Below are 27,276 nucleotides of genomic sequence, written 5' to 3'. Positions count from 1 at the left end.
GGTTCAAGAAGCCTTTCACACATCTAGATTAATTAACTGAGGGGTGTAGTTTCCAAACTGGTGTCACTTGCAGGGGGTTTCCACTGCAGGCACATCAGAGGCTCTGTAAATGTAACATGGTGTCCACTATCTATTCCATGCAATTATGCATTCCAAAAGTCAAATGGTTCTCCTTCCCTTCTGAGCCCTGCCGTGCGTGTAAACAGTAGTTTTCCACCACATATGGGGTATCGACATACTCAGGAGAAATTACACAACACATTGTATGGTCAATTTTCTCTTGTGAAAATGCAAAATTTGGCACTAAAATAATATTTTTGTGTGAAAAAGTTAAATTTTCATTTTTTTCCTTTCACATTGCTTTAATTCCTGTGATGCACCTGAAGGTTTTAAAAACTTCATGAATGTGGTTCTGAACACTGTGAGGGATGCAGTTTTAAAAATGATGTCTCTTTGGGGTATTTTCTGTCACACAGCTCCCATGAAGTCACTTCAAATATGAGGTGGTCTCTAAAAAAATTGGTTTTGCTAATTTTTAAAATTGTTTAAAAAAATTATGTTGATGTAAAGTAGACATGTGGGAAATGTTATTTATTGACGGTTTTGTGTGATATTTTGATTTAAGGGCGTAAAAAGAAAAAGTTTGAAAATTCTTTAATTTTCAAAATTTGGCAAAATTCAAATGTTTTCACAAATAAACGCATAAAATATTGAGCTAAATTTACCACTAACATGAAGTACAATATGTCACAAAAAACAGTCTCAGAATCGCTGTGATATGTTGAAGCGTTCCAGAGTTATTACCTCATAAATTGACACTGGTCAGAATTGAAAAAATTGCCCTGCTCAGGAAGATGAAAACAGGCTCTGGCACGAAAGAGTTAAATAGGAAATGCTGTCCAGGTTGCGAAACCTGTCATGGCGTCTCCTCTTCTGGCTTTGTTTCAACACTGGACAGAACTTCTTTTACTACTAGTGTCATTCGAATGACTTGCTTGTTGTAGAAGACTTATTTCAACAGCTAAGCTAGATCCCTCTTCTATAACTGATGCTGTGAAGTGGGTGGCTATAAAAATGAGCCAGTTAGCCCATTTCAAGCACATCATTGACCCAGGCAGAGGGAGGAGGCTTTCTTGTGGTTTGAAGCAAAGTCAGAAGTGGAGTGGCTGGGATGGAAATCTCAACATTGGAGCAGCTCTCTCCATTAAAGGGACTCTGTCACCTCAAAAATCGCATCTGAGCTAAGCCTACCGGCATCAGGGGCTTATCTACAGTACAGCATTCTATAATGCTGTAATTAAGCCCCCGATGTAACCTGAAAGATGAGAAATAAAGGTTAGATTATACTCACCCAGGGGCAGTCCTGGTGCTGTGCGGTCCGGTCCGATGGGCGTCGCGATCCGGGTCCAGCGCCTCCTATCTCCATTCGATGACGTCGTCTTCTTGTCTTCTTGCAGAGGCTCCGGCGCAGGCGTAATTTGTCTGCCCTGTTGAGGGCAAAGCAAAGTACTGCAGTGCACAGGCGTAGGGGCTCTCTGACCCTTCCTGGCGCCTGCTCACTGCAGTACTTTGCTCTGCCCTCAACAGGGCATACAAAGTACTCCTGTGCCGGAGCCGCTGCAAGAAGACAAGAAGAGGACGTCATCAAATGAAGATAGGAGGCGCTGGACCCGGATCGCGATGCCCATCGGACCGAACCACATCGGGACCGCCCCTGGGTGAGTATAATCTAACCTTTCAGGTTACTTCAGGGGCTTATCTACAGCATTACAGAATGCTGTAGATAAGCCCCTGATGCCGGTGGGCTTAGCTCAGATACAATTTTTGGGGTTACAGAGTCCCTTTAAAGGGCTGGTCTGCTCATTTGGTATTGATGACTGATCCTTACTATAGGTCATGAATTTCAGATCAGGGAAGTCCCACCCCTGGTACCATTTTGGTCAGCTCTCATTAGCTCTAGAAGTGGTTGGATGTAATCAGCAAATACTGTAAAGCTGCAATGTGCAATTCTATTCAAGTGTACCATTGAGTACTGTACATCTGTTCTATTCACATCTGGCTACTTCAAGAACAAATAATAGCTGATCAGTGGGTGTGCCGGTTATCGGGCCCCTACCGACCTGATATTCATGACTTGTTTTAAAGGTGGGTCAATCAATATTATTTGACATCCATTTCAAATATATTTACTATATTCATCTATCTTCACTTTAAATTTAATAAAGCAACTTTCTTTTTTAGCTCGACGTCCTCTTTGAGCTCAGCAATTTCTTATCTATAAACATGTACTTTTGACCCTCAATCTTGGCAAGTTTGCAGCCACACTCTTCTTGGACTGGTGCCCATGCTGCAGATCTTAGTTCTTTTCTGCTCTTCAGTGCCTCCATCAGCTATCTTGGAGAAGAAGGCCTCAACTTAAGTCATAAGAAAACTTTAAAATCATTTGGAGTTTAAGTTTTTGCCATTCTTCTGATGATCCTCTCACATATTCATGCTAGGATATCATAATGAATTCTGCATTTTAATAATTTATGTGAATTACAGTCATTAGATTTTAGGATTAATACAGAAGGAATGTGAGGATGAGTAAAATAAATGCGTTAAATATGACCATGAGTTTTGTGAAGGTCATATTCAGTGAACACTGCGGAAAGCTTTTCTCACTACAAAAGGGAGTAATACATTTGATTAAAAGATGCGGCAAGGACAGTGGCTATAGAATGAAAATTAGCTCTATGTCTGAAATGGCCTTAAGGGACACAAATCGTTCCATAGGATTGGATCTGCACACACCTGTCACCGCATTTCCCGCTGAAGCTCATAATTAGTATTTTGTTCTCTCTTTCACATCGTCTTGTATAATTGTAGGGCACATTTTCCATTTCAGCCTTCTCTCTGTCTAGCTATGTAGAGTAAGAAGTGCTTCGAGGTCTGCTGAATAGAGATCAAATTAAACTCTGGTACTTAATTAGTGTAGCACGCAGTCATCTGATTTAATTAGAGATTCTACTGGCAAAGCTGGTGTTGTATAGTCTGCTAGTAACAAAGCAAATGTTCCTCGTCTATACTGAAGAATAAAGATTGTGTTTCAGGTTTTTACAAATAATGTGTTTATTGGGGCTAATTTAATCTAATGGTAATGTAGATTGTATACCTCTGAAATAGACATCGGTCTCTGCCAGTAACGTCTTACTCAGAACATGTGTTAGTGTATCGAAATCTATGTAATGAACTACTATAGTAACGGTGATACCATGCGTCAATAACTATATGAGCCAAAAGTGCCCAGTATGTATTAACGCTGCTGTATATTGTCGCAGTATGGACTGCATATTATCCATAGCACTGGGTTTGTTCTTTCTTTTTCAGAAATTATCCATATACAGTTGTGAAAAAGTTTGCCCCCTTCCTTATTTCCTATTTTTCTGTATGTTTGTCACACTTAAATGTTTCGAATCACCAAACAAATTTAAATATTAGACAAAGATAACAAACTAAATACACAATGTAGTGTTTAAATGAAGATCTTAATTATTAGGTGAAAAAGAAATCCAAACCTACAGGGCCCTGTGTTAAAAAGTAATTGCCCGTGTGGCAGTTCACTCACGTGGCAGCATAGAGAGGTAAAAAAATGAGAACACCGTCTTTTTAAGTCCTTGTTGGTTTATTGTCAGGCAGCATAAACCAACCCATGGGAACAAAAACTCATCCTTTCTGGCTGCAACAGGAAAAAAACAATAAAAGGAAAACAATAATGCTGCAACACAGTCTGTATTATGAGGGCGGCACCCCGCTCTGGGGCAGCTCAGGTTCAGTCTGCGATTGATGAGCCACAAAGCCTCTGGAGACTCCTCTCTCCAAACTAGCCGAACGCAGACGGCCTGTAGAGCTTGGTTATTTAGTTTCAACAATTTTATTGCAGATATTATCAGAATAACATGAATGACATGGAATATGAAGTACAAGGATCCATTCGCAGGGGGAAGTATATAAATGTAAATAATATTAATACAATGGAGCAGAACAATATTGTATCATACAATTATTAGGTTCTGAAGACACAAAAGAGAATAGTAAAACCAAAAACACTCAGTTTGAAAAAATGTTGCAGTAATCCGCAAGTGCTAGTAAAAGATGTAAAAAACAGGGTATTTGGTTGATACGTTTTTTGCAAAAAATGTATACTAAGCTGCTCTACCAATCTTCACGGTATACCCTTATCAGAGCAGTCCTAACTAATGTATGCAATCCCTATCTGATGTATTTAAAAACCTGATCATCTGTATATAACCTGTGTGAACAGGGTTCAGAGAGGAAAAAATCCATGTGTGCATACAGGGTAGAACAGCTTTTGTGCAGATAGCCCAAGAGGAGTGGTGGAACTCCCCAGTCTTGTAGACACAAGAGAACAATTATGGAAACAGGAACACATGGGCTACTTGCACAGTGAACAAGTCTGTATGATCATGTTCACACACCACCAAGAAACCTGAAGACACAAAAGAGAATAGTAAAACCAAAAACACTCAGTTTGAAAAAATGTTGCAGTAATCCGCAAGTGCTAGTAAAAGATGTAAAAAACAGGGTATTTGGTTGATACGTTTTTTGCAAAAAATGTATACTAAGCTGCTCTACCAATCTTCACGGTATACCCTTATCAGAGCAGTCCTAACTAATGTATGCAATCCCTATCTGATGTATTTAAAAACCTGATCATCTGTATATAACCTGTGTGAACAGGGTTCAGAGAGGAAAAAATCCATGTGTGCATACAGGGTAGAACAGCTTTTGTGCAGATAGCCCAAGAGGAGTGGTGGAACTCCCCAGTCTTGTAGACACAAGAGAACAATTATGGAAACAGGAACACATGGGCTACTTGCACAGTGAACAAGTCTGTATGATCATGTTCACACACCACCAAGAAACCTGAAGACACAAAAGAGAATAGTAAAACCAAAAACACTCAGTTTGAAAAAATGTTGCAGTAATCCGCAAGTGCTAGTAAAAGATGTAAAAAACAGGGTATTTGGTTGATACGTTTTTTGCAAAAAATGTATACTAAGCTGCTCTACCAATCTTCACGGTATACCCTTATCAGAGCAGTCCTAACTAATGTATGCAATCCCTATCTGATGTATTTAAAAACCTGATCATCAAGGTAGGCTTTATTTTCTATCTCTAGGGCTAGCTAGTTCTTAGGCTGTGTCCGAGGCGTCTAGGCCTGTTAGGTACGCTCCACGGCTATTTCTAGTGTGTGTCTGATAGGATTAGGGATTGCGGTCAGCAAAGTTCCCACTTCCCAGAGCTTGTCCTGTGAGTTTAACCATCAGGTCATTCCTGGTGCTCCTAACCACCAGGTCATAACACTTATCATCCCCCAGTTTTAGCAGGGAACCGTCCTTCATGCGCAGCCTTGTAGGAGCTCGCCGTACCCCACTTCTGCGGGATGAACAATTTGAAGCCGTAGTCGAATGGATGCACACATGGATTTTTTCCTCTCTGAACCCTGTTCACACAGGTTATATACAGATGATCAGGTTTTTAAATACATCAGATAGGGATTGCATACATTAGTTAGGACTGCTCTGATAAGGGTATACCGTGAAGATTGGTAGAGCAGCTTAGTATACATTTTTTGCAAAAAACGTATCAACCAAATACCCTGTTTTTTACATCTTTTACTAGCACTTGCGGATTACTGCAACATTTTTTCAAACTGAGTGTTTTTGGTTTTACTATTCTCTTTTGTGTCTTCAGGTTTCTTGGTGGTGTGTGAACATGATCATACAGACTTGTTCACTGTGCAAGTAGCCCATGTGTTCCTGTTTCCATAATTGTTCTCTTGTGTCTACAAGACTGGGGAGTTCCACCACTCCTCTTGGGCTATCTGCACAAAAGCTGTTCTACCCTGTATGCACACATGGATTTTTTCCTCTCTGAACCCTGTTCACACAGGTTATATACAGATGATCAGGTTTTTAAATACATCAGATAGGGATTGCGTACATTAGTTAGGACTGCTCTGATAAGGGTATACCGTGAAGATTGGTAGAGCAGCTTAGTATACATTTTTTGCAAAAAACGTATCAACCAAATACCCTGTTTTTTACATCTTTTACTAGCACTTGCGGATTACTGCAACATTTTTTCAAACTGAGTGTTTTTGGTTTTACTATTCTCTTTTGTGTCTTCAGGTTTCTTGGTGGTGTGTGAACATGATCATACAGACTTGTTCACTGTGCAAGTAGCCCATGTGTTCCTGTTTCCATAATTGTTCTCTTGTGTCTACAAGACTGGGGAGTTCCACCACTCCTCTTGGGCGTTCTGCACAAAAGCTGTTCTACCCTGTATGCACACATGGATTTTTTCCTCTCTGAACCCTGTTCACACAGGTTATATACAGATGATCAGGTTTTTAAATACATCAGATAGGGATTGCATACATTAGTTAGGACTGCTCTGATAAGGGTATACCGTGAAGATTGGTAGAGCAGCTTAGTATACATTTTTTGCAAAAAACGTATCAACCAAATACCCTGTTTTTTACATCTTTTACTAGCACTTGTGGATTACTGCAACATTTTTTCAAACTGAGTGTTTTTGGTTTTACTATTCTCTTTTGTGTCTTCAGGTTTCTTGGTGGTGTGTGAACATGATCATACAGACTTGTTCACTGTGCAAGTAGCCCATGTGTTCCTGTTTCCACAATTATTAGGTTCTGTAGAAGGACGTAGATCTGGGGATTTATTATGATGGAATATAGGCTGAACTGGATGGACAAATGTCTTTTTTCAGCCTTACTAACTGTGTTACTGTGTGTTACTGTGTTACAACTGCAAGAGAAGTATGCTGCCTTCCAAGTGCGATGATCAAGGATGTGACCGATAGGATACCAAAGCTCTTCAGCTCCAAGGACGTCCACCCATTTCTTCTGATACATGTTGGCACCAATGACACGGCAAGGAAGGACCTACCGACAATCTGCAAAGACTTTGAAGAGTTGGGGAGGAAAGTAAAGGAACTGGATGCACAGGTAGTTTTTTCTTCTATCCTTCCAGTAGACGGGCATGGCACCAGGAGATGGAACAGGATCCTTGATGCAAACAACTGGCTAAGACGATGGTGCAGACAACAAGGATTTGGATTCCTGGACCACGGTGTGAATTACTGGTATGATGGACTCCTCGCCAGAGACGGACTACACCTCAACAAACCTGGGAAACACACATTCGCCAGAAGACTCGCTACACTCATCAGGAGGGCGTTAAACTAGAAGAAGAGGGGACGGGAAGAAAAACATTAGACTCGAACAAAGACGACCCAGGAAAACATACTCAGAAGGGAGGTAAGAACATTTCTAAAACAATCCACAGTGAGGAGATTGGAACAAAACAAAATCCTCTAAACTGCATGCTCGCAAACGCCAGAAGCCTGACAAACAAGATGGAAGAACTAGAAGCAGAAATATCTACAGGTAACTTTGACATAGTGGGAATAACCGAGACATGGTTAGATGAAAGCTATGACTGGGCAGTTAACTTACAGGGTTACAGTCTGTTTAGAAAGGATCGTAAAAATCGGAGAGGAGGAGGGGTTTGTCTCTATGTAAAGTCTTGTCTAAAGTCCACTTTAAGGGAGGATATTAGCGAAGGGAATGAGGATGTCGAGTCCATATGGGTTGAAATTCATGGAGGGAAAAATGGTAACAAAATTCTCATTGGGGTCTGTTACAAACCCCCAAATATAACAGAAAGCATGGAAAGTCTACTTCTAAAGCAGATAGATGAAGCTGCAACCCATAATGAGGTCCTGGTTATGGGGGACTTTAACTACCCGGATATTAACTGGGAAACAGAAACCTGTGAAACCCATAAAGGCAACAGGTTTCTGCTAATAACCAAGAAAAATTATCTTTCACAATTGGTGCAGAATCCAACCAGAGGAGCAGCACTTTTAGACCTAATACTATCTAATAGACCTGACAGAATAACAAATCTGCAGGTGGTTGGGCATTTAGGAAATAGCGACCACAATATTGTGCAGTTTCACCTGTCTTTCACTAGGGGGACTTGTCAGGGAGTCACAAAAACATTGAACTTTAGGAAGGCAAAGTTTGAACAGCTTAGAGATGCCCTTAATCTGGTAGACTGGGACAATATCCTCAGAAATGAGAATACAGATAATAAATGGGAAATGTTTAAGAACATCCTAAATAGGCAGTGTAAGCGGTTTATACCTTGTGGGAATAAAAGGACTAGAAATAGGAAAAACCCAATGTGGCTAAACAAAGAAGTAAGACAGGCAATTAACAGTAAAAAGAAAGCATTTGCACTACTAAAGCAGGATGGCACCATTGAAGCTCTAAAAAACTATAGGGAGAAAAATACTTTATCTAAAAAACTAATTAAAGCTGCCAAAAAGGAAACAGAGAAGCACATTGCTAAGGAGAGTAAAACTAATCCCAAACTGTTCTTCAACTATATCAATAGTAAAAGAATAAAAACTGAAAATGTAGGCCCCTTAAAAAATAGTGAGGAAAGAATGGTTGTAGATGACGAGGAAAAAGCTAACATATTAAACACCTTCTTCTCCACGGTATTCACGGTGGAAAATGAAATGCTAGGTGAAATCCCAAGAAACAATGAAAACCCTATATTAAGGGTCACCAATCTAACCCAAGAAGAGGTGCGAAACCGGCTAAATAAGATTAAAATAGATAAATCTCCGGGTCCGGATGGCATACACCCACGAGTACTAAGAGAACTAAGTAATGTAATAGATAAACCATTATTTCTTATTTTTAGTGACTCTATAGCGACAGGGTCTGTTCCGCAGGACTGGCGCATAGCAAATGTGGTGCCAATATTCAAAAAGGGCTCTAAAAGTGAACCTGGAAATTATAGGCCAGTAAGTCTAACCTCTATTGTTGGTAAAATATTTGAAGGGTTTCTGAGGGATGTTATTCTGGATTATCTCAATGAGAATAACTGTTTAACTCCATATCAGCATGGGTTTATGAGAAATCGCTCCTGTCAAACCAATCTAATCAGTTTTTATGAAGAGGTAAGCTATAGGCTGGACCACGGTGAGTCATTGGACGTAGTATATCTCGATTTTTCCAAAGCGTTTGATACCGTGCCGCACAAGAGGTTGGTACACAAAATGAGAATGCTTGGTCTGGGGGAAAATGTGTGTAAATGGGTTAGTAACTGGCTTAGTGATAGAAAGCAGAGGGTGGTTATAAATGGTATAGTCTCTAACTGGGTCGCTGTGACCAGTGGGGTACCGCAGGGGTCAGTATTGGGACCTGTTCTCTTCAACATATTCATTAATGATCTGGTAGAAGGTTTACACAGTAAATTATCGATATTTGCAGATGATACAAAACTATGTAAAGCAGTTAATACAAGAGAAGATAGTATTCTGCTACAGATGGATCTGGATAAGTTGGAAACTTGGGCTGAAAGGTGGCAGATGAGGTTTAACAATGATAAATGTAAGGTTATACACATGGGAAGAGGGAATCAATATCACCATTACACACTGAACGGGAAACCACTGGGTAAATCTGGCAGGGAGAAGGACTTGGGGATCCTAGTTAATGATAAACTTACCTGGAGCAGCCAGTGCCAGGCAGCAGCTGCCAAGGCAAACAGGATCATGGGGTGCATTAAAAGAGGTCTGGATACACATGATGAGAGCATTATACTGCCTCTGTACAAATCCCTAGTTAGACCGCACATGGAGTACTGTGTCCAGTTTTGGGCACCGGTGCTCAGGAAGGATATAATGGAACTAGAGAGAGTACAAAGGAGGGCAACAAAATTAATAAAGGGGATGGGAGAACTACAATACCCAGATAGATTAGCGAAATTAGGATTATTTAGTCTAGAAAAAAGACGACTGAGGGGCGATCTAATAACCATGTATAAGTATATAAGGGGACAATACAAATATCTCGCTGAGGATCTGTTTATACCAAGGAAGGTGACGGGCACAAGGGGGCATTCTTTGCGTCTGGAGGAGAGAAGGTTTTTCCACCAACATAGAAGAGGATTCTTTACTGTTAGGGCAGTGAGAATCTGGAATTGCTTGCCTGAGGAGGTGGTGATGGCGAACTCAGTCGAGGGGTTCAAGAGAGGCCTTGATGTCTTCCTGGAGCAGAACAATATTGTATCATACAATTATTAGGTTCTGTAGAAGGACGTAGATCTGGGTATTTATTATGATGGAATATAGGCTGAACTGGATGGACAAATGTCTTTTTTCGGCCTTACTAACTATGTTACTATGTTACTATGTTACAATATCCTTGACTTATTAATTTTAGCTGGAAAGAACAAATATACAGTCATATAACATTAGCTGCATTAACCTAAGCCTGTGTTTTCCGATCATGTGATTGATCGCATGATCGTGACCTCACGCAAGTCCTGGCAGGTCTGCCAGGGAAGATAAAGTGGACCTTCTCCCACCTGCTCTTTGCAATGTAAACCTCACAACACGTGTGCTGGAGAAAAATGTTCTTGTTTCATATCACTGATGCCGTTAAGTGCAGTGACACATATCTCCCTTCTACCACCCTGCCAGTGATTCTGTGACACCCCTAAACCTAATATCTGGTTGAGCCACAGCAACAACTGCAATTAAGTGTTTGCGATAACTGTCAATGAGTCTTTTAAAACCCTGTGAAGGAATTTTGGCTGACTCATGTTTGCAGAATTGTTGCAATTCAGCTACATTGGAGGGTTTCCGGGCATGAAAACCTTTTTAAGGTCATGCCACAGCATCTGAATTGAACGAAGGTCAGGACTTTGACTAGGCCACTCCAAAGTCTTAATTTTGTTTTTCTTAAGCCATTCTGAGGTGTACTTGCTGGTGTATTTTGGATCATTGTCCTGCTGTATAACCTTTGCGCTCTTCAGCCTGAGGTCACGATCAGATGGCTGGACATTCTCCTTCAGGATTTTTTGGTAGACAGCAGAATTCATGGTTCCATTTATCACAGCAAGTCTTCCAGGTCCTGAAGCAGCAAAACAGCCACAGACCATCACACTATTATCACCATATTTAACTCTTGGTATGGTGTTCCTTTTCTGAAATGCTGTGTTACTTCTACATCAGATGTAATGGGACATATAAATATATAGAAAAATAAGGCTGCATCCACCTTTCAGCAAGGATTTTAATCACGCTATATTTATATGCACCAATAAAGAATTTCAAGATTTTAGAAGCTGGAGTATACACCTTTTCCTCATTTTGTAATGGGACATATACCTTCCAAAAAGTTCAACTTTTGTCTTGTCAGTCCACAGAGTATTCTCTCAAAAGTCTTGGGGATCATCAAGATGTTTTCTAGCAAAATTGAGATGAGCCTTTATGTTCTTATTGCTCAGCAGTGGTTTTCGTCTTTGAACTCTGCCATGGAGGCCATTTTTGCCCAGTCACTTTCTTATGGTGGAGTAATGAACACTGACCTTAACTAGGCAAATGAGGCCTGCAGTTCTTTAGATGCCATTGTGGAGTCTTTTGTGACCTTTTACACAAGTCGTCGCTGCGCTTTTGGGGTAATTTTGGTGAGTCAGCCACTCCTCGGAAGGTTCACCACTGTTCCATCGTTTTGCCATTTGTGTATAATGATTCTCACTGGGGTTTGCTGGAGTCCCAAAGTTTTAGAAATGGCTTTATAACCTTTTCCAGACTGATGCATCTTAATTACTTTATTTCTTATTTGTTCCAGAAATTCTTAGGATTGCATCATGATGTCTAGCTTTTAAGGGTCAGTCAGGTCCTATTTAAGTGATTTCTTGATTTAGAACAGTTGTGGCAGTAATGAGTCCTGGATGTGACTAGGGAATTTGAACTTAGCTTTCCAAAGATGTGATAAACCACAGCTAATTTATATTTTAAAGAGGGGGCAATCACTTTTTCACACAGGGCCTGTAGGTTTGGATTTCTTTTCCACTTAATAATAAAGACCTTCATTTAAAACTGCATTTTGTGTTTACTTTTGTTATCATTATCTAATATTTAAATTTATTTGGTGATCTGAAGCATTTCATTGTGACAAACTTGCAAAAGAATAGGAAATCTGGAAGTGGCAAACACTTTTTCACACAACTGTAATTGTTACTTTCACTGATTTTCTGGCGTTCTACAAGAGTCATGGAAAGGTACCTGGCTAATACACATTATACTAAAGTTGACCAAATGTATCAGTCTCAACGGGAATAGATCACTATCTAACTCTGACGAGGATCACAACGCAATGCTTCCCAATCCGAGTATTTAGGCATGTATTTCTATGCAGATGTTATGATCGGGTTGGGAGAAGCGCTGGTAGGTCAGAGTATTGCGTTGCGATCATTGTCCAAGTTATACAACCACCTGACTGTTCCCTTACGTAGAGACACTTTCTCTATTGAAAGTGCATTTACGCTTGGGTGCAACAAACAATTATGTATATGGAAGAGCTGGGGAAGAGAGTTAAAGGTTGAACTAACATTTATCCTACATCTAAGATGTATGAGCTCTTAAGACTCGGTTTATAACATACTCCATAGTCACCAAGTGCTTTGAATTTCTCTGGGCTAAAAGGGATGAAATTTATGTAAACTCCATCAAAACCTAGGTATTTCTGGGTGTGAATCAAACCATTACCATCAGGGGTGGGTATGTTCCTAGAAGACATTGGGTGAGGCTTGAATGTACTCAGAAATGTCGTCAGCTATACAGAAGCTCTAAACACTGAGATCTATTGTATAACTGATTAAAATGGTATTAGAAGCACCTATTTGACTCATAAATGTGTGTTTGGGCTTTGTCAAGGTCTTTGTAGGTCTGACAGCAATATTTAATTCTGCAAAAGTTTTGGCACCCTCATTAGGCCACGCTCACACGTTCAGTATTTGGTTAGATTTTACCTCAGGATTTGTAAGCCAAAACCAGGAGTGTAATAGAAATACACCACCACTTCTGTATTTTTCACCCACTCCGGGTTTTGGATTACAAATGCTAATGTAAAATACTGAATGTTAGGACTGGCAGAACGCACCAAGACAGATGATATAGATGCGCTCGCAGTCCGGGGTCCACCGTGCAGGTGAAAACCTGCTGCTAGCAAATTGCAGACTATATGGCGGTACACTAAAGAATACACGCGTGGGTTAAACCTCACCCAGCGTGAAAGAAGCAATCCTGTTAAGTAACAGGACCGCGGTACCGCACCTAAAGCACGAGCAAGTAGTCAGCGTACTTAACCCCAGCCGGGATTGAAGTCCGATTAGACCCTTGCTGGCACTACACCGCTACTGGGCGAGAAAGGAAACTAAATAGAAATATATAAATGCACAGGAGTGCGAGCAATGCCACACAGACAGACGCCACCAACCACCCAGGTTTGGGTATGGAAAGCGCAAGGCAAGCACAAGGCGCCGTACAGGCGGACACAGCAAGAGGACGCTGTAATGTGTGTATCGTGAAGATGATTATTCGGGCGCTAGATAGCTACCAACATCCGCGAGCAGACAACAACTCTAGGGAGGGATACTTAGGAGCTTTCATCCATCGACATACATCCATCTACACACACACATATATCATTATAAGACAATACTAGCGCATGGCCGTGCGGTCATGCGCAGTTTATATAGCTGCAGCACAGGAAGTGGCTACAGCACTTTTGCCCTTCCAAGACCTGCCAAGAGGACCAATGGAATGTGCTGCAGAGCCTGAGCACATGACCCTCGATCTCCAACGGGAGATCTTACCCTGGGCATGCTCAGTACGTGCAGACAAGGACTTAGTCCCAGAGAAGTCCGCTCGCTGCTGACCAGCACTGACTTTAATGGCAGAGACTGGAGAAGCAGCAGTAACTCTCAGAACAGAGTGAGAATGAGCAAGACGCTGGGACCGACGTCTTTGCTGAGCAGACTCCACTGCGGCTGGATAAGAATGGGAGACCGCAGCGGAGGTGGCTCGAGATTCCCCCTGTGCAGAAGCGGGAACTCGACCCCTAACATTACCCCCCCTCCCTGGGCCTCGCTACGTTCGAAGGCAGCAATGAGCTGCGGAGCCCGGATGTGCTCAGCAGGCTCCCAGGATCTATCCTCAGGACCGCAGCCCTTCCAGTCCACCAAATAAAATTTTTTGCCATGAACCAGCTTGAAGCCCAGGATAGCGTTCACCTCATAATCGTCCATAGACGAACCCGACGTCCCAGTAGAGAACTCAGAAAACCGGGACATGTAGACGGGCTTAAGGAGGGACACATAAAAGGTGTCAGTGATACCAAGGCGTGGAGGAAGGGCCAGGCGGTAAACCACAGGATTAACCCGTTCGAGGACCTTAAAAGGACCTAAGTAGCGAGGTGCAAACTTGGTAGACTCTACTCGCAACCTGATATTACGGGCGGAGAGCCACACCAAATCGCCAGGAGCAAAAGTTGGAGCGGGGCGCCGATGTGCATCGGCGGAGGACCTCATTCTCTCCTTGGAAGCCCGAATGGCATCCTGAGTGCGATCCCAAATGTCCTGTGCCTCCACAGCCCAGTCTGCCACCCTGGAATCGGCGGAAGACACGGGCATGGGCACAGGTACCCGCGGATGCTGACCATAGTTAAGGAGGAATGGAGTCTGTCCAGTGGAATCAGCGACAGCATTGTTAAGAGCAAACTCCACCCACGGTAGCAAAGATGCCCAGTCATCCTGCTTAGCAGAAACAAAATGTCGCAGATATGTGACCAAGGTCTGGTTGGCTCTGTCTACCAACCCATTCGTCTCGGGATGATAAGCCGAAGAGAGATTCAACTCGATACTGAGAAGACGACAAAGCTCTCTCCAGAACCGAGACGCAAACTGGGGACCTCGGTCATGGACAATTTTGTCTGGCATACCGTGAAGACGAAAGATGTGTTTGACAAACAACGCTGCCAAGGCCCGTGCAGAAGGTAACCGGGGAAGCGGCACCAAATGCACCATTTTAGAAAAATGGTCGGTGATTACCCAAATAATGGTACAGCCACGAGACTTGGGCAGACCCACAACAAAATCCATCCCGACCATCTCCCAGGGCCTGTCTGCCACCGGCAGAGGGTATAACAAACCAGCTGGCCGTTGTCGGGAAGACTTATTCTTGGCACAAGAGACACATGCCTGAACGTAGTCTCCGACGTCATGAACCATATGTGGCCACCAGTACATTCTCGCCAGTAACTCAGATGTCCTTTTTGCCCCAAAGTGTCCACCCACTCTGGACGAATGAACCCAAGAGAGAACCTCCGGACGCAAATTAATGGGAACAAAAGTCTTGCCCGGGGGCACAGACTCTAGCGAAACCGGAGCTACAGTTCTCAGACTCTCCGAAGGGACAATGAGCCGAGGCTCGTCCTCCTCCTCCTCAGCTGACACGAAGGAGCGAGAGAGAGCGTCAGCACGAATGTTCTTCTCCCCGGCGAGATAATGTAGGGTAAAGTGGAACCGGGAGAAAAACAAGGACCATCTGGCCTGACGAGAATTCAGCCGCTGGGCTGTTTGTAAATAGACCAAATTCTTGTGATCCGTGAAAACTTGGAATGGGAACCGAGCACCCTCCAAGAGATGTCTCCACTCCGAAAAGGCCAACTTCATTGCCAGCAACTCCCTATCCCCGATGGAGTAATTTCTTTCCGCTGGTGTGAAGGTCTTAGAGAAAAAGAAGCATGGGTGCTTCCGACCCTGAGCATCCTTTTGATAGAGGACTGCTCCAGCACCAACGGATGAGGCATCCACCTCCAAAAGGAATGGCTTACCCACATCGGGACGATGTAAGATAGGAGCGCTAGCAAAATGGGACTTTATAGAAGTGAAGGCCTTGGAGACCCCTTCGGACCACGATTTGGGATTCGCTCCCTTCTTGGTGAGGGATACCAAGGGAGCTACCAAAGTTGAGAAGTGGGGAATGAACTGACGATAGTAATTTATGAACCCCATAAAGCGCTGCACCGCTTTAAGAGAATGGGGTTCCTGCCAGTCCAACACTGCTTGTAGTTTGGCAGGATCCATAGCCAATCCCTGGGCCGAGATGATATAGCCCAGGAAAGGCAAGGACTCCTGCTCAAACACACACTTCTCCAACTTTGCATATAAGGAATTCGCCCGTAAGAGTTCGAAGACTCTGCCAACATCCCTCCGGTGGGAGTCAATATCTGGAGAGAAGATGAGAATATCATCCAGATAGACTACGACCGAGGTAGAAAGCATATCCCGGAAGATATCGTTGACAAAGTCCTGAAAAACGGCTGGGGCATTAGAGCCCGAAAGGCATCACCAGGTACTCATAGTGCCCATCCCTGGTATTGAAAGCCGTTTTCCATTCGTCCCCCTCACGGATGCGAATCAGATTGTAGGCACCCCGCAGATCTAATTTGGTGAATATTTTAGCTCCCCTTAATCTGTCAAAGAGCTCCGATATAAGGGGCAACGGGTATTTGTTCTTAATAGTGATAGCATTGAGACCCCTGTAATCGATGCAAGGACGTAACTCCCCGTTCTTCTGCACGAAGAAGAATCCCGCCCCTGCCGGAGACACTGACTTCCTTATAAACCCTCTAGCCAAATTCTCCTGAATGTATTGAGACATAGCCTCCGTCTCAGGGAGAGAGAGGGGATATACCCTTCCCCGAGGAGGTTCGGCTCCAGGCAAGAGGTCGATAGGACAGTCGTAAGGGCGATGAGGCGGTAGAGTCTCAGCAGCCTTTTTAGAGAACACGTCTGCATAACACCAATAATATCTGGGAAGTGATGAAAGATCTGCGGGTACCTCGGTAGTAGAGACCTGTACACACTCACTCACACACCTGCCCAAACAAGACTTACTCCAACCCAATATTCTCCCTGAGGACCACTCAATATGTGGGGAGTGGAAACGGAGCCAGGGTATTCCCAGCAAAATCTCATCCATTCCCTCAGGAAGGACAAGAAGGGAAATAATCTCCTGGTGGGAAGGAGATATGGACAGCGAGAACGGAACTGTCTGGTGTGTGATTTGCAGTGGGAGTGTCGCCCCATTCACAACTCTAACCGTTACTGGTTTGGCGAGCATGACTAGTGGTATAGCATGACGTGTAGCAAAAGCAGAGGACATGAAGTTTCCCTCTGCTCCAGAATCCACACAAAGCTCGACTGTTAGAGTAGAGGAGCCTAACAGGATTGTCCCTTTAAAGGACAGTTTGGAGGAGAATGCAGCTGTGTCTAGTGAACCTCCCCCAATGGTTACTAGACGCGATCGTTTCCCGACCGCCGCGGACATTTATTGGCGTAATGTCCATGTTGTTGACAGTTATTACAAACCACGGGTACTCGAGCGGCTAGAGATTTAGGTCCCGCTCGAGAAACCTCCATGGCCTCATGGGAATCTGACGCCAAGACAGGGGATTCCAGAGGTCTGGCGAAAGTTGGAGCCAGCCGAAACCTCTGCCTACACTGGGTCCGCTCCAACCTCCGCTCGTGAAAACGGAGGTCGATGCGGGTAGACACAGAAATAAGTTCCTCCAGTGTGGCCGGTATCTCCCTGGTGGCCAAGGCGTCCTTCACATGGTCTGCCAGTCCCCTCCAGAACACCGGAATAAGAACTTTGTCTGGCCAGTCTAACTCTGAAGCTAGAGTCCGGAACTGGATGGCAAACTGGCTGACCACGGACGTACCCTGTGTAATAGACAACAATTGGAGAGCGGTATCGTGGGTAACCCGAGGCCCTAAAAAGACCTGCTTCAGAGTGTCCAAGAAGAGAGGAGCACTCTGTACCACACGATCATCTCGCTCCCAGAGTGGCGTTGCCCACTCCAACGCCCTGCCCGACAAGAGAGATAGGATAAATCCCACTCTCGCCCGCTCCGTAGGAAAACGTGACGCCAGGAGCTCAAGATGTATAGAGCACTGGCTCACGAATCCGCGACAATGTTTACTGTCGCCAGCAAACTTGTCAGGAAGCGGGAGACGGGATAAAGTCGGAGCAGGGGTGGCAGCGGACAAACTGGCTGCGGCTACACTTGCAGCCTGAACAGCTACAGCAGTGACATCCACAGCTGAGGTTGTACGCTCAAGAGCCGCCAACCTTCCCTCCAGCTGCTGGATGTACCTCTGTAAACGCTGGTCGTCCGCCATTTTACTAGCCAGACCCTGGCGCTAGTATTCTGTTAGGACTGGCGGAACGCACCAAGACAGATGATATAGATGCGTTCGCAGTCCGGGGTCCACCGTGCAGGTGAAAACCTGCTGCTAGCAAATTGCAGACTATATGGCGGTACACTAAAGAATACACACGTGGGTTAAACCTCACCCAGCGTGAAAGAAGCAATCCTGTTAAGTAACAGGACCGCGGTACCGCACCTAAAGCGCGAGCAAGTAGTCAGCGTACTTAACCCCAGCCGGGATTGAAGTCCGATTAGACCCTTGCTGGCACTACACCGCTACTGGGCGAGAAAGTAAACTAAATAGAAATATATAAATGCACAGGAGTGCGAGCAATGCCGCACAGACAGACGCCACCAACCACCCAGGTTTGGGTATGGAAAGCACAAGGCGCCGTACAGGCGGACACAGCAAGAGGACGTTGTGTGTATCGTGCAGATGATTAGTCGGGTGCTAGATAGCTACCAACATCCGCGAGCAGACAACAACTCTAGGGAGGGATACTTAGGAGCTTTCATCCATCGACATACATCCATCTACACACACACATATATCATTATAAGACAATACTAGCGCATGGCCGTGCGGTCATGCGCAGTTTATATACCTGCAGCACAGGAAGTGGCTACAGCACTTTTGCCCTTCCAAGACCTGCCAAGAGGACCAATGGAATGTGCTGCAGAGCCTGAGCACATGACCCTCGATCTCCAACGGGAGATCTTACCCTGGGCATGCTCAGTACGTGCAGACAAGGACTTAGTCCCAGAGAAGTCCGCTCGCTGCTGACCAGCACTGACTTTAATGGCAGAGACTGGAGAAGCAGCAGTAACTCTCAGAACAGAGTGAGAATGAGCAAGACGCTGTGACCGACGTCTTTGCTGAGCAGACTCCACTGCGGCTGGATAAGAATGGGAGACCGCAGCGGAGGTGGCTCGAGATTCCCCCTGTGCAGAAGCGGGAACTCGACCCCTAACACTGAATAAATGTTAAACATGTATATGTAGCCTTACAGTGGTAGTACCCACAGTTGGTAACTATTCCTTCTTTATTGCTGACTGTTCTGTTTCTTACCTATTCCGTGCATATTAGCTGTCAAGAATTGTGTGAGACTCACACAAGATCATACTGTTTGTCAAACCCTATAAATTGGTATAATGTTTGACAGTAAGCTCTTCACTGTAAGAGAGTGGTGACAGGAGCTCTAAAACCGACTTATAAAAAAGCAATTTCACAGCAAGAATCCATCCTGGTGGCCTAACTTCAAGATGAGCTAGCCCTCACTCTGAATTTGAATAGTAAATTGCAATCTACTGTTCACCACTACTGGTTATCACTGTTGTATGCTAAGTATAACAAATAAGTTAGTAGTTTCATCTGTACAATGTGCATATAATAGCTAATAATTCTCAGAATTTTAATGAATATTGTAACAATTTGAAAACCCAACTCAAGTCATGGCCCAGATGGTGTGAAGGGTCTTAGGATTTATTTCTACTGCAAGGCAACTGAATGGAAATCAGTGTACCAAATGTATAATAAAAGAAGCATATAATATTAGCAAAAAGCAATGTAAAAAAATATTATGCATATATTTGGTAATAACTTGGACCCTATAGTTATAATAACATTTGGTGTGTGCGACAAAAAAAAAAATGACTGCCTTTTTGCCTAAATAAAAATGAATATAAATGAAACAGTAATGTAAGCATACAAAAAAAATATACCTGCATAAAATGCAGCTCATCCTGCAAAAAATAAAACAAATATTCTGGTACTGGAGGCTAAAAGGGCCAGTGTCCTTGAAGGGTTCGGTCAAATTCTAAAATTATTTAGCCAAAAGAAATGTTACAAATGTGCCTTAAGTCCTTTATCTGTGATGTTCAGACAGAAAACCAGCGATAGCATTTTGCTCAGCGAAAGTGCTGTTATTTATTTAGTATCTGCGGCCTGTGACCAGAGAGCAGGACTCCGATGTCTGACAGTGCGCTGCATGGAATATATTCTCTCAGGGGAAGGACTTTTGATCCCACATTGAGCTATAATTTATCATCATGCTTCGTAATTCACATAAAGAGATTCTGTATTTCACACCACGCACTGTATCTGTTTTTTCACCATCCTTTCCCCCCAGCTAAAGCAAAAATTATTCTTCTAAAGAACATTTCTGACAAATTATATAAAATATGGAAACAACAAACACACATGTCAATGGTGATACAAATAACCAATGTGTTGTGTAAATCCTAGGTATTGCATTGTCTATTTCTTATCATTTGCACTCAGCAGATATGTGTTTTTGGCTACAGTGACATCACGAGACTTATCCCCTATGCATCCTGCAGCCATGTCCAGAGTGCAGCCCTGGGCTAGTCCCATAGACAACAAATGATATGGAGGCCGCACATGCGCATTTCTATTCCATCTAGATCATGGCTGCAGAGTCCTGTTCTCAGGGTTGTAAAGCACCGATCTCAGGATCGCTGGGGGTCTCAGCAGCCTTTGCCCCAGTGAACAGGAAGCTACTCCCTATCCCATGCATAGGGGATAACTTGATTTTGGGGGGGAATAATCCTTTAACTTGGACTAAAGTTACATGATATAAGAACAAAATATAAGTAAATATGTCCAAATTCAGTAGTAAATGGCATTAGACATTGATGTATTATTAGACATTATAATACATCATGTGCATTTAAACAAAGTCCAACTTTTTTTTTGCACAAAAATATGGATGTCTATATAAGACATTAAATTTTGATTGCCTAAACTTAGGAAAGGTCATCACATCACAGTTGATACCTGCTGCTATGAGCTTTGCCAGCAGCTGGAAAAAAACAGTGTGCAGTCCATAGTGGCTGTTTCCTGGTACTGCCTCTCAGCTTCTATTGAACTGAATGGAAGAGGAGCTGCAGTACCCAGGAACGGCCACTACATGGTGTACTGAGCTGAGATGTTGTGGCTTCATACATTGCTTGCAACCTGCCACTGCCAGCACTGTAAAAACTGCCAAGAGAGGTGAATATTCATTTCTCTTAAGTTGCGGCACACATGGCCACCTGGCAGCTGCATGAAGGCTCCGGCTGACATTGTGCGTGCTACTGAAGAGCAATGAATACTCAGTGCTATCTGCGCACACAGTCCCAGCATGCAGCGCAGTGAGTATTCCGGCAGCTGCCCTTCGGCTAGCAAGCAGCGCATGACATCATTGCCATGCGCTGCTTACAAACATGAAGCAGCCGCTGGCATCAGAACAAAATGCTGCGAGGGAGTGCCGGGAAGGTAAGTTTAACCCTGCTGTTCTGTTGGTCAAAAATGACCGACTTTGAACTTCAATATTCTTTAAAATATTCAAGATGCGGCTCTGAAACCCGTGGCCGACCGACCCATCCTCATTTAAGTCAATCAACCACAAGTTTCAGAACCGCATCTTGAACACCCCAAAAAATACCAAAGTTCAAAATAGGTCTCCCCAGACCGAACAGAACAGCAGGGTTAATGTTTTGGGTTTTTTTTATGTTTTCTCATGGGGCCATGCATTCTAGGATGAGGGTGGGGGCCAATCATAAGGATGGGGCCATGCATCCCAGGACCGGGATGGGGGCCAATCATACCAAGATTCTATTAAAACGAAATGAATATTCACTGCCCTCCACGTCCATGGCCATGGAATGCAGTGAATATTCATTTCTCTTAAGCAGCGGGCAAAGGAGTTAGCTGCAGCAGCCACTCCCCCACAACACCACAGCCAGAGCCGGTACATCCGGACTGTAAGACGCACCCCCCATTTTCCTCCATAATTTTGGAGGAAAAAAGTGCGTCTTATCGTGCGAAAAATACAGAACTTAAAAAACATCTAGATAAATATTTTTATGATTCAGAAGTGATTCATTTGTTAATTAAATTGATTTGCAGGGTTATTCCCCAAATCACAAGTTAACTTATTGATCAATTGTGGTTTGACCATTGGTTACTTGTTCAGCAATCCCAAGATTGGGCTTTAGGACCCCACGATTTATGCTGTGCTTTCTTGTCTTGAATTCAGTAAGAGGCCTCCATGCCAATCATTGTCTATGGTACTACTGGAGAAAGTCAAGTCCTGTATTTGGCTATTTCTGGCAATGAAATTGAAAATTAAAGAATGGGAAGCCAAGTATACACACCTCCTCTCCATTTAGCATAGAGCTGTAGAGCATTGTTCTCTAGGGATCAAGAACCCTGATTTTGGGATCACAGGAAGTCCCAGAGGTCAGATCATCATTGGTCAGCAAATTATTTCCTCTCCAAATGAAACATTTTGAGTTTGATCAGTGTTTTAGGTCCGAGTTCCATCAGTGTTTAGTCAGTGTGAATTTTTCTACCATCAGTGTTTCATCAATGATTTTTCACATTTAACAAAAATTAATAAATAAACAAAAATGCATAACTTCTATCCCTAGCAATTTTATTCACAGACAGTGCACGGATTGCACACTCATGCCGTGATTTTCTCCAAGTGTTGTCATTAATTTTCATGGACCCATAGACTTGTATGGGTAATTCTGATACATGACTTGGATTAAAAAAGGACAAGTCTCCATTATTTATTTGCATACACAACGTATGTAAAAACTTAGATTATGATATGTTTTGCCAGCACAAAACATGAATAGAACATGTATGTAGAGAACAGACGTCTGAATGAGGTCTAAGAGTGGAGAAAGTGTCAAAACTATTACTTCAAGTACCAATATGGTAGTCACAATGCAGAAGTTCGTTGTATTTTTTTCTAGATTTGGTTGTAGCCTAATAATATGTTTGCTTACATTTACTGTATTAAAGTTCTCAATTTTCTTTTTACATTTTGTATTACAGAATTTGTACCAAAACAGGTTCCTCGGCCTGGCTGCCATGGCTTCTCCATCGAGGAACTCTCAAAACAGGCGGCGATGCAAAGAACCGCTGAGGTACAGTTACAACCCTGACCAGTTTCATAACATGGATATCAGGAACAGTCCACATGAAGGAGTAACTATACCACGGTCCACAAGTGACACTGACCTGGTCACTTCGGACAGTCGCTCCACTCTTATGGTCAGCAGCTCCTACTACGCTATAGGGCACTCCCAAGATCTGGTTATATATTGGGATATCAAGGAGGAAGTGGATGCTGGAGATTGGATTGGCATGTACTTAATCGGTGAGTGTGTGTTTGTAATATTTTATGGCATTTAAAATGTTGAGTTTGTTTCAAATATTGTGTTATAAAACCTTTTACATATTCTGTATGGAACAGACCTCCGCCTGTAAAAAAAAAATATATATGGGATCGACATTTTGGGTTCTGAAAATGGAAAGTTAGAGAAAAAATTCAGAATTCTGTCTTTTGATGTCAAAATGCTGATATTTTAGTCCATAAACTTAACGCAAAAGTAAAACTTTTTAAACAGATTTTCGGCAATCACAAAAACACAATAGAAATATTCATTTGTCTTTTTTTTTCTCCTCTTGATCCATACATTTATTTTTTTATTTTTCCTTCGACTTATCTGTATGAGGGCTTGCTTTTTTTTTGCAGGATTAATTGTAATTTTGAATGATACAATGAATTGTAACATTAAATATACTGAAAATTAGGAAAAATATTCCAAGTAAAGTAAAATTGTAAAAAAAAAATGCAATTCCGCCATGCCTTTTGGGGTTGTATTTTTACAGTATTCATTTTACGGTAGAAATTGCCACGGGAAAAAAAAAAATCAGAAGTTCGATCCATTTCATTTTAATTTTTCCATAGGTAGTAGTGACGGCATGCTGACTGTTTTATTGATACCTGTTTAGGGTACATATGACATGTTGATCACTTTTTATTGCATTTTTATAGTGAAAAGTGATGATTAAAAAACGCTACTCTGGCCAGTCTTTTACGGAAAGAATATTTTTAATATTTTTAAGAAAAAATAATGTATTATTTTTTTGGTACCCTTAGGGGATTTGAACTTGTTATCGTTCGATCACTTATACTAAATACTACAATATCACAGTTTTCCAGTATATAGTTAAAACCATGGTCTCTTTTCAAGCTCAGCATGTGGCTCAGCTTCAACTAATACCAGAATGTCCGTGACTATGTCCATCTGCCATGTTAATCTATTGGTGCAGTGGGCCGATAGGAGCCAGTGCATCGGGTAACGTGCCATTTAAACTCTGCTATCAGAAATTAAAGTGGCATCTAAATGGTTAACAGCTGTCAGACAGTTTTAGCAGATCATCCCCAAAAAGTATAGCATGATGAGTGCTGCTTATGTTGCTTATACATTGTAGACTTATTGCTATGCATGGGGAATTACAACAGCGGACTTCTAATGGTCATCAGGTCCTAATTCTGATCTTTATCATGGCATTTGCCTTTGTCCAGATATTGCTTCTTTCTGATAATCAGTCTCAAATTTAGCAAGCACACTTTATATCTCCTCAAATAGCTCTCCTACACTACTGGGATGACTCAGAGTTAGACAATAGTGTCTGCAAAGGTCCTCCAAAACTTTTACATACCATAGTATTACTATCGAAGAAACTAATTCTTAAACACTCGTTAAAACCATCCTCCCCTTTATACCTAAACTGATAACCCAACTTAAGTATTATATGAAGATTGAACAGGGTGATGCCATTACAAATAAAGAATCACAAGCAGGTACATTTCTACTAAAGTGGAAACAATTTATTGGGAAATACTGCAATAAGGAGGAGAAGAAGAAAATTATACAACTCTTTGTATGGACTGCGTGGTATATTCTGGAAGATCAATTTGGGCCTGCTCTGAATTGATAGTTGACTGAGAAGTGAGAGATTTTGGCTAGTTGACAAGTGATGGAACGAATGCTCTTATTTCTCTTTTTAAGATGACTTTTATGATGATTTATTTTATTGTTTCCTGTTATGAAAGGTAATTCAGTACCACAATGGACATAGAGGTCAGCGCACATACAGTGACCTGGCAATAACCCAAAAAACAAGAACGAGCTCTGAGACGTGGGAACTCTGTTGACCGCAATCCCTAATCCTCTCCAACCACACTAAAGGCAGCCGTGGATTGCGCCTAACACTCCCTATGCAACTCGGCACGGCCTGAGAAACTAGCTAGCCTGAAGATAGAAAAAAAGCCTACCTTGCCTCAGAGAAATATCCCCAAAGGAAAAGGCAGCCCCCACATATAATGACTGTGAGTTAAGATGAAAAGACAAACGTAGAGATGAAATAGATTTAGCAAAGCGAGGCCCAACTTTCTGAACAGAGCGAGGATAGGAAAGGTAACTTTGCGGTCAACACAAAACCCTACAAAAACCACGCAAAGGGGGCAAAAAGACCCTCCGTACCGAACTAACGGCACGGAGGTACACCCTCTGCGTCCCAGAGCTTCCAGCAAGCAGGAAAAAACAAATAGACAAGCTGGACAGAAAAAAACAGCAAACAAATAGCAAAGAATAACTTGGCTATGCAGAGCAGCAGGCCACAGGAACGATCCAGGAGGAGACAGGTCCAATACTAGAACATTGACTGGAGGCCAGGATCAAAGCACTAGGTGGAGTTAAATAGAGCAGCACCTAACGACTTCACCATTACACCTGAGGAAGGAAACTCAGAAGCCGCAGTACCACTTTCCTCCACCAACGGAAGCTCACAGAGAGAATCAGCCGAAGTACCACTTGTGACCACAAGAGGGAGCTCTGCCACAGAATTCACAACAGTTTCCCTTGTGTTTTTCCAACTAAGACTCTTGGTACCAATTGACTGAATGATATCCAATAAGTATCCCGAAAATATGTCAAACTCTTGTTTAACTGGACGAAAATGTTATCAATCTAATATGTTGCATTTATTGAAGTTATTATTATTATGTAAAAAAAAATGCAATAAAAATGATATATTAAAAAAAGAAATAAATAAATAATGCCATACTGTGATAGCATACTGTATATTAAAAATACACATTGAATGTGCAGGAAAAAGCACTTTTTAGTGGCTGTAAAATGACAAGTAGTGTTTTTTGCCTACAAAAAAGCATAAATGCCAGATAGAAATGTAAGCCAATGAAATTTTAAGGAAAAAAACCTATGTCCTAAGAGTAAGGTCATGTATGTTCACACATCTAGTATTTGGACAGTATTTTACATCAGTTTACAGGAGTGGGTGATAAATACAGAAGTGGTGACTTGTTTCTATTATACTTTTCCTCAGATTGTTCCTCTCCTGGTTTTGCCTTACAAATACTGAGGTAAAATACTGACCAAATACTGAACGTGTGAACGTTGCCTAAAAGCCTTCTATAGTCTTGGTTAGCTCTACCTTTTTGATTTGATTGTGTAGATGAATAGATTTTTAGTACAGGCATGATCACGTTTGTGCTGCCATCTCTCTCAATTAAAAAAAAAATGGCATCATGCACTACTTTCCTCAGAGTCTCGGGTTAGACTCACCAATTCAAGTCTATGTGTTTGATTTTAAAAAAAAATGGATCCCGCACGGACAATCAGAGTGGGATCCAATTTTTACCAATACATTTCTATTAAAAACCTAGGAAACTGTAAGTGATCATGTACAGGTTTTAATGTATCTGTATGAAAATGGATCGTACCCAGATAACACACAGATGTCATACAGATGTAAAAAATAATACATGGATGGCACATGGATGAAAATCTTATGAAGAGTAGAAAGAAATTGTCTGAGTTTACTGGATGAAACTTAGAAGATTTTTGATATGCTCGTCTGCAGGTGCCCTAAATTGCATAGGACCCTGACCCTTGTTAGTTAATGGGCTGTTCAGATGACCCATTTTTCTGTCCTAGCGAGTGTCCGTGTGTCAAAAATAGCTGAATGTAGTATTTTGGGCAGAATTATGGACAAGAATAATGAATAGAAATGGCTGGCTTCTCCTGCACTTGGTATTCAGATGAGCACACAAAGCTGCACTCGGAGTGAACCAATTTGCGGATGTGACTGGCCCAAGTTTTCTCACGGCCATCTGAACTCAGCTTTAAGTGGAGGTTTGCTGTTCATTTGGATGTGGCGATTGTTGGACCCCTGATTGGTGTCGTTGGTCGGCCCACTATCAATCAGATACTGATGA

At 42.4% G+C, this 27,276-nt stretch overlaps 1 protein-coding gene across 5 annotated transcripts in view; it reads left to right on the top strand.

Annotated features, from left to right (window-relative positions):
* The window catches only part of HECW1 (HECT, C2 and WW domain containing E3 ubiquitin protein ligase 1), a 377,961-nt gene that overhangs the window by 167,745 nt on the left and 182,940 nt on the right, over positions 1 to 27,276 (top strand). For all 5 annotated transcript variants that reach the window (XM_069730190.1, XM_069730187.1, XM_069730186.1 and 2 more), the window contains one exon: positions 23,022 to 23,346. In XM_069730190.1, the coding sequence (XP_069586291.1) occupies positions 23,022 to 23,346 (325 nt within the window). The remainder of the gene's footprint in view (positions 1 to 23,021; positions 23,347 to 27,276) is intronic.

This window comes from Ranitomeya imitator, chromosome 6 (genome assembly GCF_032444005.1).
Source record: "Ranitomeya imitator isolate aRanImi1 chromosome 6, aRanImi1.pri, whole genome shotgun sequence".
Lineage (NCBI taxonomy): Eukaryota > Metazoa > Chordata > Amphibia > Anura > Dendrobatidae > Ranitomeya > Ranitomeya imitator.
The sequence above is the reverse complement of the archived record's forward strand: the minus strand, read 5'-3'. Positions and strand labels throughout refer to the sequence as shown.